General features: G+C 38.3%; 1 protein-coding gene across 2 annotated transcripts in view; it reads right to left on the bottom strand.

Moving 5' to 3' along the window:
• Uvrag (UV-resistance associated gene) overlaps window positions 1–16,710 on the bottom strand; it is a 61,174-nt gene that overhangs the window by 32,216 nt on the left and 12,248 nt on the right. For both annotated transcript variants that reach the window (XM_083122628.1, XM_083122629.1), the window contains exons 3-5: window positions 12,847–13,153; window positions 5,208–5,481; window positions 1,584–1,891 (exon numbers count right to left, since the gene is read on the bottom strand). In XM_083122628.1, coding sequence (XP_082978754.1) covers window positions 1,584–1,891; window positions 5,208–5,481; window positions 12,847–13,153 — 889 coding nt within the window. The remainder of the gene's footprint in view (window positions 1–1,583; window positions 1,892–5,207; window positions 5,482–12,846; window positions 13,154–16,710) is intronic.

Below are 16,710 nucleotides of genomic sequence, written 5' to 3'. Positions count from 1 at the left end.
ACGAGCACAAGTGGAAGAAGAAGGAACCATGCTGCCTGCAGCAAGACAGTATACATGCCTGACGAAGCTACCAGACGGGTGACGAAATAGATTGCGAAGAAAATTTACACGGAAAAATGAAAAGTAAACTTATCAAAGTAAATTACTCTATCTAAAATAGAAAATTTAGCATCAAACCCCTTTACATTTGTATTTAGCATAAAATAGTTGTAATCTGGCTTTCAAGTGCAGCATGTATAATTTGACTTAATGGCTGGTAAAGTTGGTCACGAAGCAAATCTTGATGTATTTGGTCACCTAGTGTGGTTGTCAACCGTTGAGATATCACAGCATGGTAAAATAACTTTTTAAAAGTCGTGCCCTTCTCAAAAATTTCAATTGTGCCATACTCACAAAGAAGTGTTTTCTTTTTAAAATTACAAAGTGTACTGGCAACATTGGTCATGTCAAAGGGCAGTATCAGGTGTGCCTGACATCTGGCTGTTATTCAATCAATATCCAAAAACCTAACCTAATCTTCTTGTACAAGATTGAATAACATAGCCGGATGTCGGGCACACCTGATACTGCCATCTGACATGACAAATGTTGCCAGTACACCTCGTAATTTTTAAAAAAAAATACCTTTTTATGAATAAGCTACAATTAACCGCATAAATTGCCGGTTAAGCATAACAATTTCTTATTCTTTTATCAGTTCGGTCAATATAAACATCGGAATTTTTGCAAGTAACTCCACTACTGACTTCATCCATGTTTGTATTAAGTTACACCTTAGTAACTTTTTCTCCATATTGAATGTTCATGTATAGCATGATTTTCTAATTTAATGATCAAAAAATAATCATGTGGACAAGGTTAATGCCAAGTCTCTATCACTTTTTGCACGAAAGTTATGTACATTCAAAGTTTTGGTTGCATGACTTTTTAGACACCCTGTAGAAGAAATGGCAAATATGAGTCTTTGGATGCTATACCATGTAAAATTATTTAGCTAATTAAAAAATATGACATTACAAACTTCTAAACTCTTAACTAACACTGCAAGTGAAATTGGTTAGCTGCAATCGGTAAAAAGCCAAAAGAAATTCCGAATTTACCCCCCCTAAAAGCTGTTTTTTTATGGAGAAAAAAAAATGCCCATTCAAAAAAGCCTGCATTTTGCAACTCTAGTCTGGTAGCTTCATCAGGCATATACTGTCTTGCTGTGAGTGGCATGGTTCCTTTCTATCCTGCTCGCATTCATGGCAGTGCTCCATGACCTGGGTATTTCACTTTCTGCTCCTCTGGCGTGAGCATGATACTCCCTTCTATTGCCATGCATCGCATTTTTGGAGCTGCTGGTTTCCGGTCTCGTAGTCTGCATCCATATGAAGGTGCTATTTTTTAGTCGCACATGCAGGCATGTTTTTTTATAGGCGCTAATGGCTACTGCTTGGTTTTTTGCAGTTGCCATATGGATTTTGTGGGTACATGAGGATCTCCCTTGCCCTGATGCATGGCGAAAGAAAAAGTACCACATCCATGCCGGAGGAGCAGAAAGTGAAAGGCTCATGTTAACTAGCACTGCCACGAATACTTACCTTTATCCTGGTTCTCGTCAATGAGCACGTCTCTCCGTTTTGCGAGGGTCCAAACTTCTTTCCTTTTTCTAGTTTCCTCCTCCTGCAGCAACTTGACTCGGCACCGCAGCATTTCCACGTTCAACTTGAGCTTTTTAAGTTCTTGCCTGTGTGGACTTCTTTCGTTTGATTTGTTTAGCAGCTTCTTGAGGACAGGGATTGTGTTTTCTTTTGACTCATTGAACGTGAACCCACTAGCAGATATTTTCTCTCTCAAAATCTGCGCTGCTTGAGCTTGCTTCTTTATAGCTTGCTGAATATTGCGTAACCTGAAAAAAAAGAAAGGTGAGGAATGTTAGTTCAAATTAGTTTATTTACATACAAATGACACAGTTAAGGTTGTTAACAATTATTCTCAATGTAATATTTTCTCGATGCTGGTTGTGAAACAAAGCTATCTGGATAATACAACCAGAGGAAAAATCTTAAATCACTCTATTGTGGATTTAGTTACTTCAAGTCATTTTTCTACCTCTTGACGGCTGTGCCAATACCAATGTATATAAGTAATTGCACATAACTACAAGAGAACAACATTTCTCTGGACAAAAAACATAATGTGAACATTAATTAAATCAACTGGAAAGCACAACGAATTGGGGATCGATTCAGCTGTATTTGGCTGTTATTGTTTACCTCTGTAAGAAATATTGCCCACAGTACAAAACAACATACTTGATTTTGGGAGACCCCACGTTGTCAAGCCTATTGTAAGTGCATAATTTCCACCCTTTAAGGGTTGTAAATGCGAGGGTTGCTTGAGAGTCCTGTTACAAGTAGACCTCTTGAGTGTTGTGGAAAGTAACATCAAAGGATCTAGGTATTTATACTTCCTTTTAACATGCAAAATTGCAAAAAACTATGTTTGGCAATACTGCCTTGGGGCAGCTGCTGTTGTACCTAGAATATTCACATTGCACCCTAGTTGGACCCTCACTACCATTCAGGTTTCTAAACAGTCTGCAACTTTATTTGTATTTTGAAACAGAAACAAAGTTCATATTTACATGCTTTTTTTGTCTATAAACATGTAAAAAAAAAACACCTACATGCACATACCATATTAACCACTCTGTTCTTACCAAGTCTCTCTCACCTGAAAAACCTTTTTGTACCTTTTTGTCAAATCACTTTTCATGCATCTTACCAGCAAGTTCGAATACCTACAGAATATTAGCAACTTAACTTTTCCAGTATGTTACCAGCAGCCTTATAATTTATACACCATGAAACTCTCGATTCCATAACTGACATTAAATCACTGTCACATGTGCAACAAGACAATGCTACAAACATACACAGAAAGCAGCACACAAAGAAAGCCCAGTCAGTACTATTTTTCCCAAAAGTTCTCATAAAAGGAGAAATTTGGAATTGTAAAGAAAAATACTGATGTCGTACTTAGGGAATGGATTTTTAGGTACTAAAAAGTGTGATTTAGGACTTTATAAAACCATTTTAGGACTTTCAGGTGCTTATAAAAATTAATAGCCATATTTATTAATTAATAATAAATTTTCTGAAATAACTGGTTTTAGATGCAATTTATATGCAAAAGTTACTCTTTTCAGTGCAATGAATACTATTCTTTGATTATAAAATATATACAACTAGCTGATTGCCTGGCATTACCCGGGTATTTATTTATACCAATCTTCTATTAGACAAGAAAATAATGAATTCTAACTATAGTATAAAATGAACTTGGAGATGATCGGCATTGGGAGTGTCACTATTCCTCTTAGCGACCCCGAAAACTATTGTTTCCACACTAATATCATTCATTTCACATCTCACCCCCTTCCCACACCCAACCCTAGAGGTGCCAGGGGTTTCTTGGAGTTGAACGGCATTGGGAGTGTCACTATTCATCTTAGCATGGATTCCACAGTAATATCGGTAGTTTTCGATTATTTTTACATCACCCCCTTCCCCCCCTCACCTCTAGGGGTGCCAGGAGTGTCTTACCCCCACAGTATTTCTTTCCAGATTGTAAGTCATATGTGTACCAAAATTTGGTCATAGTGAATGCCACCAATTAGCATAGCGACTCCGAAAACTAAGAATTCGGTCATTTTTGACATTTTATTTTTCACTCCCTCTCTCCCCCATTCCGAAAGTGATGAACTAGGAGTTTAACGGCAGTTGGAGTGTCACTATTCATCTTAGCAACCCTGAAAACTGTGGATTCCACACTAATATCGGTCTTTTTAGATTATTTTTACATGTCAGCCCATTCCCACCCACCCTTAGATTTGTACAATGTAAAAACTTTTATCATATTTTGAAGGACTGCACCACCATGTACTTTTCAATGTTCTCTGTGGTGAAGTTCTTCCAGTCGTCCGTGAGTAGGTGCTTGTAGAGTCATGGACACTTCTGGATTGTAACAATCCCATTAGTTTTCATTGTGATCATTACAACACAGAAATGTCCACGGAGAACCTTCTCTCTATGCCGCAGTAAGTTATACGTGCCAACTCCATAAATGCAACTGCACCTGATTCCCAAGGCAGGCTTGGTTCTCCCCGAGGCATAGTGGTAACGATGTCGCCTTGTAACGAAGAGGTCGTACGTTTCATATCCATTGGAGGCACATAGTGGTTTAGATCGCACTTTAAACTGTAGGTCAAGTCCTAATTAGTCTATCTGTGCATAAAATGGGCTTAAAAAACCCAACCTCAAAACTCAAACCGCAGGCAGGTTAGCATTGGTCTTCTCTCCTTGATGAACAGCCTGCATACTAGGGCAGTTGTAGTTTCTGACACACATCCCTCCCCATTCACCTAATTGTTGTGTCAATGGGGGAAATAAGCGAGGTGATTGGTCACTTGCAGGGTTGCCTTTCCTACTCTTCACAGCAGGTACTCGAAACGCCAATCAGACGGAGGTATTCTTGGAATCTTCCAGCGCTCTTACACTGTTGGAGGCTGGGAATAATGCCGGCTCTGGTTTAACAGCTGAATGATTTTGTAGCTTGGATTCCGTCCCAAAACAGCCCAAATTTTTGTTTGGTATGCTACACCTGCGGAGCCTTTAATTGCCCGGGAAGTACGATGTTTAATAATGGAGAACGCATCCAGTCAGATTGCTCCACATTTTTTTCAATTTCATGCTGCATCCTGGAAGATGTGAGGAACTTTGCCAAGACGTCGACACCCCTTACTGTTGCATTACTTCTCTTGCTGCTCGGATTTGTTCAAGGTCTCAAATTCCAAGGGCTTCAAACCTTTGTGGTGTAAATTAAGGGTTGTTCTTCAAGAACGTAATTTTTAGTTAAGCGAATTATTTATAATACGTTTCTCAAGTCAAAATAGGGCTTTTAGGCATTTATAGTTCATTTAGGCATTTTTAGGTTCTATAGAATTTCAGTAGAGGGGTACTGTGTACGTGGAAAGCAAATATCTGTAAATAGCATACGTCTAGAACGTAGCAAAAAAAAAATAGGTATGGACCGAGAAATCCGTTCCCTAGTCATAATGAACATTATGATGATTTGTCATACAATATCAGCTGGCATTACACAAGGCATTTAGGAATAACAGCATTACAGCAGCTATGACCCAGAACACAAAGGAAACTCACCTCAACAGCAAATTAACACTGTAACTTGGGCAAACATCAGGTGCCGGAAGACTGTAATCTGCATATCTGAACTTCAACGGCTCCTCTTTCAGGCACTCAAAAGTTGTGAAATATCCCCCCTGCATGTTCAAAACAATGGTGTTCTGAAGAAACATGCATGGGTCACTGGGTAACTTTGGTCCGAGATAATGCAAGCCGTTGAAGTGAACACCCCATACGGTGACCAATTTGTGCTGCTGCCTCTTAAAATGTGCCCATATTCGAATGATCACTCCTGAAACAAAATATAAAGTTCACTTTCAGGGATGCATATACAGTGCTACAGTGTATTTCAAAAGTCACACAACCTAACTTCTATTATTTATAATCACATCATCATTTTTTTTTCAGGTAAACAAATACCATATTTGCCGGCGTTTAAGACGTGCCAGTATATAAGACATACTCACTTTCTTGCATACATTTTTGAGGAAAAAAGCTTTCTCATTTACTTTACAGTATTTCAAGTACAGAGTGGTGCAAAAAAAAAAGGTAACCGAAAAAAAGGTAACCAAACAGATGGCAATTTAAATATTTTGGTTACCTTTTCTTTGCACCACCCTGTATAAAGTAATATGTATGTGTACTTTAAAAAACTAACTTACCTAAACTAACTTAGAAATAATGCATTTTAATCTTCAAATAGTCAAACGCAGAAGAGAGAAAATTTCCAGAAATGAAGGTAATCAAAAACTGAGACCTATTTTTAAAGGTAAAAAGTGCATCTTATACACCGGCAAATACGGCATTTTTTTCTGCATGTGAATATGTACTTGCAACGGACTTCAAAATATTCAGATGATGTCAACTAGAGCCTAAATACTTTTTTCTAATTTCACAGAATTTTTACCAAGCATGTTTAAAAGCATGATATCATGTAAAAAAATGCAATTATTAACAAATTACAAAAACAGAAGTGCAGTCATACTGAATTATTGCATATTACTCTTAATGCACCAACTCACAATAAAGCACTTAATTGTGAAAACTTTGTTCATGTCAACAAAAACTATACTCAGTTAAGTGTTTTTTGAGTTCCTATATCTTCTGTGTTGTTGTTGACCATCATCTTATTTAAATTCTACTTTTAAAGCACTGATCTTCTATCATGCTCCAATATAACTTATCTGGTTAAAATCAAGTAAAATGTGAAATTTAATATTATAATGGCATTCCCAGCAAACTCCCAATGTACAGGGTTATTAAAAAACAACTCCCTTGTTTCAGGATTTTATTGTGTCGAACTTATGGAACATATAGTCATTATATGAGTGTACATTTGTGGCTTATGTCCACAAGTTTTTATTCGAACTGTCTCGGACACCACTGGTTCGATACTTTGCCGTTAGGAGTACGAAATGCAACATGGGACCAACAGTGTCGAACGAGACTGTTGACTGGACTGTCTGCGAAACATTCCAATGCAGACCATGGAAATCAACAAATCTGGCAAGTCAAGAGCTTCAACTGTTTGAAGAATTAAAACATCTACGAATGAAGCCATCATACCACTTGCAATTGCTGCATTACTTGAATCTATCACACACTCTCCAGATACCGCCATATTGAATTTTGTGCTTCTAATGGAGAAGTGTGGAACCAGTGGTGTCCGGGACTATTCAAATACAAACTTCTGGACATCAGGAACAGATGTACACCCTTATAATGACATCATCATCCATTGCCGTTTCCTGCCTCTGGATGGGTCGGCATAGAAGTCTAGCCTCTCCATTTTTTCCTGGTCTTCCACCACTCCTCTCTTTCCAGCTCCTAGTATCATTTTCACTGGCACTTCATCTACTCCAGGTGATCTACCTCTATTCATTCTCCTCAGTGCTTCCTCCACTTGTTTCCATGTGAGATTCATTTTTTCCTTCACTTCTTCAAGTTCACTTCCTTTTTTAATGTGCAGCAATTTCTTGAAATGATTTCTCCACATTCTCATTATTTCTTCATCCTCTTCATCTTTTCCTTGCACTTTGGCCCATTCTTCCATCCAATTTCTTCTTTCCTCCTTTACTACTGTTCTTGTATCTCTCTTCTTTTCCATGTACTCTTTTTGTGCATTTTGTAATTTACATCTAAACCATTGTCTAAATGCATTATTTTTGTTTTTCACTGCCTCTCTAGTTCTTTCATTCCACCATGGTGTTTCTCTTCTTTCTTTTCTTGCTTGTCCACCCACATACCTTTTCAGCTGCCTCTACTAATTCTGTTTCTACTCCTTTGGGTTCATCTCTTGGCACTTTTGTTCGCAATATTTCTTGATATTTCTCTTTTATCATCTTTTCCTTCAATTTCCACACTCTTATCTTTCTCTCTTGTTCCTCCCTTCTAGCTTTTATTTTCCATCTCCTCATATCTCCTACAAGGAGCTTGTGGTCCCTGTCTAAGTTTTCACAGGGTATTACTTAAATATTGTTCATTTTCTTCTTTACTTAAATGTTTATCAATACATAATCTATTACAGACTTTTGTTCATTATACCAACTGTATCTTGGGATTTTATGGCTGTCACATTTCTTCTTAAACCAGCTATTACCTACTAACAGTCCATTTCTCTTACAAAAGTCCAGTAGCCTCCTTCCCTCCTCACTCCTCTGTCCCCATCCATCTGCTCCAAGTACTTCCGTATACCCTTTCCTGTCTCTTCCCACTTGTACATTTAAATCACCCTTCACAATTTGCCATTCCTTTCCTACATGTTCTTCCAAGTGTTCTTCAAATTCTTCATTCTCCTCCCTTGTACATCCTGTTTCTGGGGCATACACTTGAATTATTTCTATTGCTTTCCCTCTTACATTAATTTTTAGTTTTATTATTCTGTCATTTATCCTTTCTACTTCCTCACTTATTCCACTTCTGACCACAAATCCAACCCCACTTCTCCTGCCCTCTTCAGTACCTGCCCAGTACACTTTATAGTCTTTCCTCAATTTCATTTTTCCTCTTCCTTCCCATTTTGTTTCACTCATTCCAAAGATGCCGATACCTTTTCTCTCCACTAGATCTACAATTTCTTCAGTCCTTCCTGTTAGTGTTCCAATATTCAATGTCCCTATTCGTAGCCCGCGTAGTCTCCAATTTTCAGTCCGGTTGCTTCTTTCTTTTCTCAATTCTTTTATGTTTTCGGCTGTCAGCTAATTGGGTCTGTCACAGCCTACACCTGGGTGGTGGGGCTGCCAGGTGTGAGTTCCCAGGTACACCCTTGTTTGCTGTCAGGGTTCCAACTCCCTTAGCCTTTCTGGATCCCTCCAGGCCCACAAGGCAGTGGGGGCAAACACTTTTATGGCGGTGTTCATTCGCCATGACACAAAGCTGTCGATGGGATTTGTGGTATTTGCTGAGTATGTCCATGCCACTGGACACCCTCCACACCCTGATAGCCTTGCTGTCTCGGTCCGGTACTTCTTATTTGGATACCCTGATTCGCAGCTTCCTCTCATATCTGAGGGAGGTTTCACTATCCATCACCTGTGACCTGTCCAGTTGCTGAGGTTCGCACAGCATAACAAAGCAAACTTACTGCCGATTGTCTTGAAACCTGGAAATCTTATAATGACAATATCCTCATAAGTTTCTCACAATGAAATCACGAAACCAGGGAGCTCTCTTTTAATAACCCTGTATTAAGTGGAAGAATATCTGCTTGTATCGAGTGCATGAACACAACCAGGCCCCTTCCCAGAATATATTGGGGGGTGGGGGGAGCTCGAAACTGTATATATATTTCATTACAATACCATACACACACACACACACACACACACACATGTATATTCATGCATATATATATCTACAACGGTAAGTCAAAAAGTAAATGCACTTTTTTTCTTTTCGTCGGTAGGTTGGTTGTACAGCTCTCTGCACTCACAATCTGATAGATGGCATATTGTCTTCGCTTGTGGCAGGTTACAGCATCATCACTTCAGTTCACTCTGCAATGTTGCGAACTAAACATGGCTGTGCCACTGTCTGTGTGCACCACAGAAGAACAGCGTTCCATAATCCGTTTTTGTGATCTGAAGGTGTACCAGGAGATGAAATCCATAGAAGACTTTCAGCACAATACTGTGACAATGTTTTACCGCAGCGAAATGTTTACCAGTGGATTGAAAAGTTCAAAAGTGGTCGAACAAGCGTGAAGGACGAGGAAAAAGCAGGACGTCCAGCCACATCTACTACTGATGATAACATTGAGTAAGTCCATCTACTGGTTCTGAATAACCGACAAGTGACTATTGATGAAGTGGCAAACCATATGCACATTAGTCATGGTTGTGCATATGAAATTATCCATAACAGGCTCAACTTTCATAAAGTCTGTGCAAGAAGGGTCCCTAAACAACTCACTGAAGAGCACAAGCTCAATTGTGTAAAGAATCTGTCAGCACTTACTGGACAGTCATGCTAACGAAGGTGAAAACTGGGCTTCGAGGTGTTGGAGCATCCTGCATACAGTCCCGATTTCACCCTGTCGGATTACTGTCTGTTGGTTTACTTAAAGATGATTTAAGAGGCTGTCGATTTGCCACACATCAACAGGTGAAAAAAACGGTGCATACGTGGCTTGCTGCTCAACCAAAAACCTTATTTTTCTCAGGGTATAGGAAAGCTTGTGGAATGTTGGACCAAGTGTATTGAAGTGCAGGGTGACTATGCTGAAAAATGATGTAATTGTAAGTTTTCTATTGTTGCTGTGAAAAATAAAAAAAATTGAGTGCATTTACTTTTTGACTTACCCTCGTAGTATTGTCATGATATATGTCAAATATTAAATAATTAAAATAATATCATTAAATATAAAGAAATTAATAAACTAGTAAATTAATTCCTCTAACAACTGGTTCAAAATGTCAAGAAATTAAAAGATAGGCGAAATGATTTTAATGAGTGTTAGATTTTATTTAATTACGGCTCTCTATTAATATTGATCAACAAAATTTCACACTTTTATTGCGTATGTGTTTCTATAATGGTGTAAAAAAAAGTAAAGTGCTCCCCTGTGCTTAGCACCATGCCATGAAGGCATATAGGGGCATGGACGTCCGCAGGATTTTTTTCAGGGAGGGGCAAGGAAGGTATTTTTTTCCAGGGGGGGGCAAACAAGGCACATTTTCCCCAAAAATAGTGTTGTTCCCTAAAAAAACATTGCTTAAATTTGAATTTATAGTGTTCATGCAATAATTAACACATATTATTGTGGCTAAAATGAAATTATAAGTGTGAAATACATAATTTTTGGTTGACTTTCATTTTCCAGGGGGGGGCCACGGCCCCCCCTTGCCCCCCCTTCCGGACGCCCATGTATAGGGGGTGAGGGGCTTCCTTGATCCGGTCATGAGTGGGGGTCATGTGATCAGCATCACGCCCCTGACTGCCTTTACCCCCCAGGTACCCATGTTATTCGACGATGGGTGGGTGCCGGGGCTGCTTCCAATGTTAGAAAAGTTCCCGGATTTGAACTGGTCGGGGATCGAACCCGGAACCTTGAGCATGGTAGTCAGATGCGTTACCGACTGAGCCACAGTCTGTTAATGGTCTAAATGAAATATTTCCTTATCAGAGCTGTAGTTAGAGATTTTAGAGGCCAGGATGAGAATCGATCATCACAACCCCCACACCAAATTTGCACCACCTGCCTAGATGTAACTGGCATATTTAGACATTGAAGAAATATTATGTACCTACTCTTTTCCTTTGAATCCAATGAAATAAAACTTAGCATTCAAGAAATGTGGCTATTAAAAGGAAAGTTGGTCGATCATCCCACCTTATCTTCATTCAAGCAGTTTGAGATGTTGTTCACATCTGCAAATTTGATTGCAAATTGAAGATCTGATATACTAATACTATGAACAAAGTTTTACATAAATATGTGGAGGGGGCAAAAAATAAGAGACATTAAGAAGACATTAGTTTCCTATTAAATTAATATGTAAGTTCTAGGTTTTATTTATACACTTTGTGGTAGCAGACTAAAGGAGGTGACAAATAACAGTTCGATCTAATATCTGCGTTCAGGGATAGTTTGGTTCAGTTTCCTTATATATTTGTCTCTTTGTCTCAGCACCTAGGGTGACAATCTTCTTCACAGCTAAAGCTCCGTTCCTTAATAGTCCAATTTGATATAATTTTAAAATCTTATCTATGACTATACTAGTACGCTTTAACCTCATGCTGTTACCTGCTGTAAAGAATGAAAGCGAGAGAGAACAGAGATGTATGCAACATTCACACACAGACATCATTCCTTGATCTTTTTTATTTGCATGTTTTTCCAATATTATTCTTAGTAAAGTATGTTTGAAGTCAAAATTAATTTCTTATTTTTGTTGTTATAACACAAACTTGCTAAACGCAAGTTTTATGTTTTTAACATTTTTAACATGAGAATAGGTTAATAGTACAAGTCTTTAGTGAACTACGAGTTTTTTTTAAATACGTCTAGGGTGGGGACAAAATATCCTAAATGTATCCACACCAACCCTTGTCCACAATCCTTTTATTACATTTCGACGTGGTACCATGTTAAGTACCTAGTTTTTTCACACAAACCTGACGAAGGAGATAGTTAGTCCCCGAAACGTAGTTCTAAAGAAAGGAAAATAGGAACAACATACTCGCATACGTAAGTACAGTTTTTAACGCTAATATTTTAATGTTTTATTTATATTCTGGAATTGTGAGTAATACGCACCAAACCTACAAAATGGAAGTGTGTCAACCTAAAAGGGAACTACGTTGAATAAAATGCCATCACTGTGTCCCTGCCACCATGTTTTCATTGCTAGGCTGGAAACTTATCTAACCCCCTCGTATATATATAATATAGCCTTTGTTATTTTATTGATTGATGGACTTGGTGTTTTAAGTCCACTTTATGCACAGTAAGGCTAATCGGGACTGGACCTACAGTTTAAAGTGGGATCCAAACCACTTGTGCCCCCACCGGGTATAGAACCGGGGACCCCTTGATTACAAGGCAACGACGCTACCACTGTGCCACGGGGGGAGGCCCCCCTTTGTTATTTTAAATTGGAATTATACAAATATCGGTGGGTATCGGTATTGGCTCAGCATTAATTTTTATCTTGCTAAGTAGTAAAATATACTTCTATTTCTTAGTAAAAACTGGACTTTGAATTTATTTGAACAACAAACGAAGAAGTATTAACCATACACTGAGAACGCTGCGAGTTCTCACGTGAACTTATTCTTGTGTTTGATTTAAATAATGTTATTTGGATAAAATAATTTGTCAGATATTCTGAATAAATAGAAAATAATATTCTTATGCAATTTTTAGAAGATTTTAAAGCAAAACTCACATTATTGATATGGCATAACTGCAATCAATTGCATATATTTTAATGTTTACAAATATTCTACTCAACATTTGTTACAGTGTTTGAGATTTATTTTGGTGAAAATCAGCTCTAGTAGTAACTAAGTTAGAAAATATATATTATCAGAAATTATAGCAAAACAATAAGGCACAATCTTACCCTACTTGACATAAATGCACAGAATTAAAGAGCAAATTAGCAATAATTAGAACGATACAATAATATATAAAAGCTAAAAATCCAAAACTTACCATTTATTGATGGGTTAACTTCACCAACAAATTTGCTCATATCGATCTCAGGCCATTTTGGATTTTCATTCGCACATTTCTCGCTTACATAAAAAGGTGCCGACATGTTTGTTAAATGAAGCGTATAATAATATGATACTTTTTCAGTAGGTCTTCTAGCTTTACAGCTTGTTAATCCGAGTACGGGAGAACCATTCCTTGGCGACCGGCTATATATTTGACCTCCATGTGTTTTTCCCCTCACATTCTGCTTGGATTCTAAACAAATGTTGTAAGCAATGATTTGTATCAAGTTACGCAGCCGACGCTGAAACAAAAGGAAGCGAGATTATAAAATACAATAATTTGGAAACAAAATTTGCCTCATTATCATTCATTTGTAACAGTCATACTTCTTGAATCTCATTAACTATATGCCACTATTTTTTTTATTATTATGGCCTTGCAACTAGCATAAACGAAAATGATTTTTTTTTTTTGGAAAAAGCCAAACCATTTTTCCATTTCGATTTTCAAAATCAGCATACTGTTCAAAATAAATATAGTATGAAAGTTAGTATATCATTTTGTACAAGCTGAAAGTAAAAGAAATCAGTTCATTTTCATTTTCAGCAAGAAAAAATATTAACTTGGGTTATCTTATCTCTCTATAGTATCATCAGTTTTCTGAAAAGAAGTGAAGATTTGCGCAAAATGTTTAATAAAAGGCATACTCTAAAATGTTGTTGTTGTTGTTGTTGTTGTTGTTGTAGTAGTAGTTGTTGTTGTAGTAGTATTAGTAGGTGTTGTTGTTGTAGTAGTTTTCTATCCCTTAGATAATCTTAGAACCCTAACTTGTATCTTACAACTGCTGCTGTTGACTTTCTACAGACGGTATCAAATGAAATGTACTTCCCTTTTCCTACCAACTCAGAAGCGAGTTGGAAACTCTTCATTGCTCCTGCATAGATAAGAAAGTGGGGGAGGGCAGTAGCAGACAAAGGCCATCACGCAAACTTGTTTCCGGCAAGCTTTCTGTTGGAGTCTTGGCAGTTTGTGGAAGGATTTTGTGTTCCTACAACCCACCTTCCTGCCTGCCTCTGGCTCTCTCTCTTTCTCTCTCTCTCTCTCCATGAGGGACAAGTCCTACCTACTGACTGCCGACCTCATATCCACCTGCCGAGGTGGGAATTATGGGGTGACATGTGGTCAACAAGACAAGCCTTCAGTCGTTGTAGGTTTCCGTGACAGAGTCACGCTACTCATTTTTAGACCTAAATTCCTCACGACTGTGGATGGCCAGCGGTTCCATACACAGGCCGAAATCTCAGGACCAGGTGTTCCAGGTTCGAATCCCAACCTGGGCATGGATGTTTGTGAGTGTCCATTTATCAATTTCATCATATCATCACTCATCTCCATCTTCGCAAATAAGCCAAAAGTAGCACAAAAAGCTAAGTAAAATAAAAGCAAATTAATCAATGAAGTGTTAGGGCAGAACCATATATCACACAATACAGGTTAAAGTGTTGTTGGTTGACGTGAATTGTTAATATGCCTAAACTCTTCAAATATAATGATGCATTACATCAGTGAAACATTAATTTTCGGTCATGAAGAAACATTGAAAAATGCAGGGACGCAATAACAGATTGATTGACTTATTTTATTTCACTTTTCTTCCATTTTTGGGTAATCACAAAGATAAGGATGAAAGGTGTGTTATGATGAAATTTGTGAAAGGACAACTACAAACGTAGATGGATAGGACACAGTCCAAACCCCACAGACCATTATACGGGCCTTATGTCTAGATGCCAGATCCTCGTTAGTGAGCAAAATGCACTCCATGCTCACAATGACGTAAGTATTCATAGAATTGATTTGTATATCCTCCTTTTTTCTTCGAAAAACCCGAGCTAAACTATTGTGCATTAATCTATGTGATATGCTCATTACTTCTCAGGAACACTCGCAGCCTTCAACTAGTTTTATCCTTAAACAAAATTGCAGGTTAGGATGTTAACAGATACTTCCAAGACAATATCCAAAAAATACTGTCACATACGCAGAATGTATTATTTTTATTTTCTCGTTTCTACTAGCCGACCCCTGTGGCGGAGTGGTTAGCATATCACGCTACGATGCTAGGGGTCCCGGGTTCGAATCCTGGCCAGGGCATGAATGTTTTTGAGTGTCCATTCATCAATTTAATCATATCATCCCTCATTCCCATCTTCGCAAATTAGCCAAAAGTGGCACAAAAAGCGAAATAAAATAAAGAATCAAATCAAAATCGTTTCTACTACATCCCTGGGCAGTAAAGACAGCTGGAGCATGGTGCTGATCATATGACCTTCAAAATGGCCGGATTTGAGAATATACGGCTCCCTACTGCCACATCCCCTAAATGTTCCTTCATGGCACGGTTCTATACGCACAACGAACTTTACTTTACCTTTAATACTACTAACTACTTATGCCAGGAGTTTTTGTATTTTTGATCCTTCATTATGTCTCCATTGCTAAACTGGTTCATTCCCAGTCGTACCAGCAATTAGTCATTGCAATACAAATAAGTCAAACTTAAAATGAAACAGGTGTCGTGCGCGCACACACACACACAAACACAAGGAGAGAGAGAGAGAGAGTGAGGTGGAGAGGGGGGTGGTAGGAACACAAAATCCTTCCACAAACTGCCATGACTGCAACAGAAAGCTTGCCGGAAACAAGTTTGTGTGATGGCCTTGTCTGCCACTGCCCTCCCCACTTTCTTATCTATACAGGAGCAATGAAGAGTTTCCAACTCGCTTCTGAGTTGGTAGGAGAATGGAAGTACATTTCATTTGTTCCCGTCTGTACAGTATCATTTGAAAACATGGGCAAGATGTCCAGAGCTGAATAATACTCTGAATGTTTGCGACACTGATTCTTTATGCAATGTTAATTGGATAGTATCCACTGTCTACTAATTACCCTTATTTCACATGTGTAAGTCAGTAAGTAGGTCACAAACATTTATTAATAAATAGTAAGTGAGATACTGACTTTAAAACCATTTTCATTTTTCAACATAATCTCCATCATCATTCATACACTTATCCCATCGCTTTATCCGATCCCCCAAAATTTGCTGCATAATCTTGAGTCTTTAAGTTGCTGTCCCAGCCACACTCGCACCTCACGTTTAACATCTCGATCATACATTATGCTGCAGTCTAAACCATGAGAACACCCTTGCCTGTCAGCTCAAATCATCTCCTCCACCCATACCATCTCCACGTACAGACCTCAAGTAAGGTTGCCATATTTAAACTTAGCTGCCCTGCATGCATCTGCAAATACTAACTGAATATCATCAAGCTGGATTGTGCTGCCATCAATGACACCTTTAGAAACTACTATTTTCAATTTTCCCACATCAGTTTGTGACCTATTTACTGAATTTCCCATGTAATAGTAGCAGGGTGGTATTTGTAGGGGAGGATGAGGGTGAATTCCCCCTCGTGTCCCCCTCTCTGCTTGATAAATTTTATCCCTGGAGGGGAAACAACAAATAATTGGCAATTTATCACTTTCTCCCACTTCACAATTCAATAGCAACACTTTTCTGTCAGACAACTGGAAGCTCCATTTGGCGAACACAGATGTGGCCTAAAGCACTGCTATATTCCTGGAACTGTCAAACAAGTGGCCACTGTTGAAGACCACCTCCCCTCTTGAAGATAGCGTAGGATTTTTTGACGTGAGCGTGATAACCCTTTACAAAGTCATTTTTAAAGAACAGTGTGTTTTTTTTTAAGAAAAATGAGCTAGGTTTCTTTGTGAAGCTAAATTGCCTGTGAAAATTTAAACAAATGGAAAATTACATGGCCATGGTTTGAC

This window comes from Lepisma saccharinum, chromosome 5 (genome assembly GCF_977018435.1).
Source record: "Lepisma saccharinum chromosome 5, izLepSacc3.1, whole genome shotgun sequence".
NCBI classification, from domain to species: Eukaryota; Metazoa; Arthropoda; class Insecta; order Zygentoma; family Lepismatidae; genus Lepisma; species Lepisma saccharinum.
The sequence above is the reverse complement of the archived record's forward strand: the minus strand, read 5'-3'. Positions and strand labels throughout refer to the sequence as shown.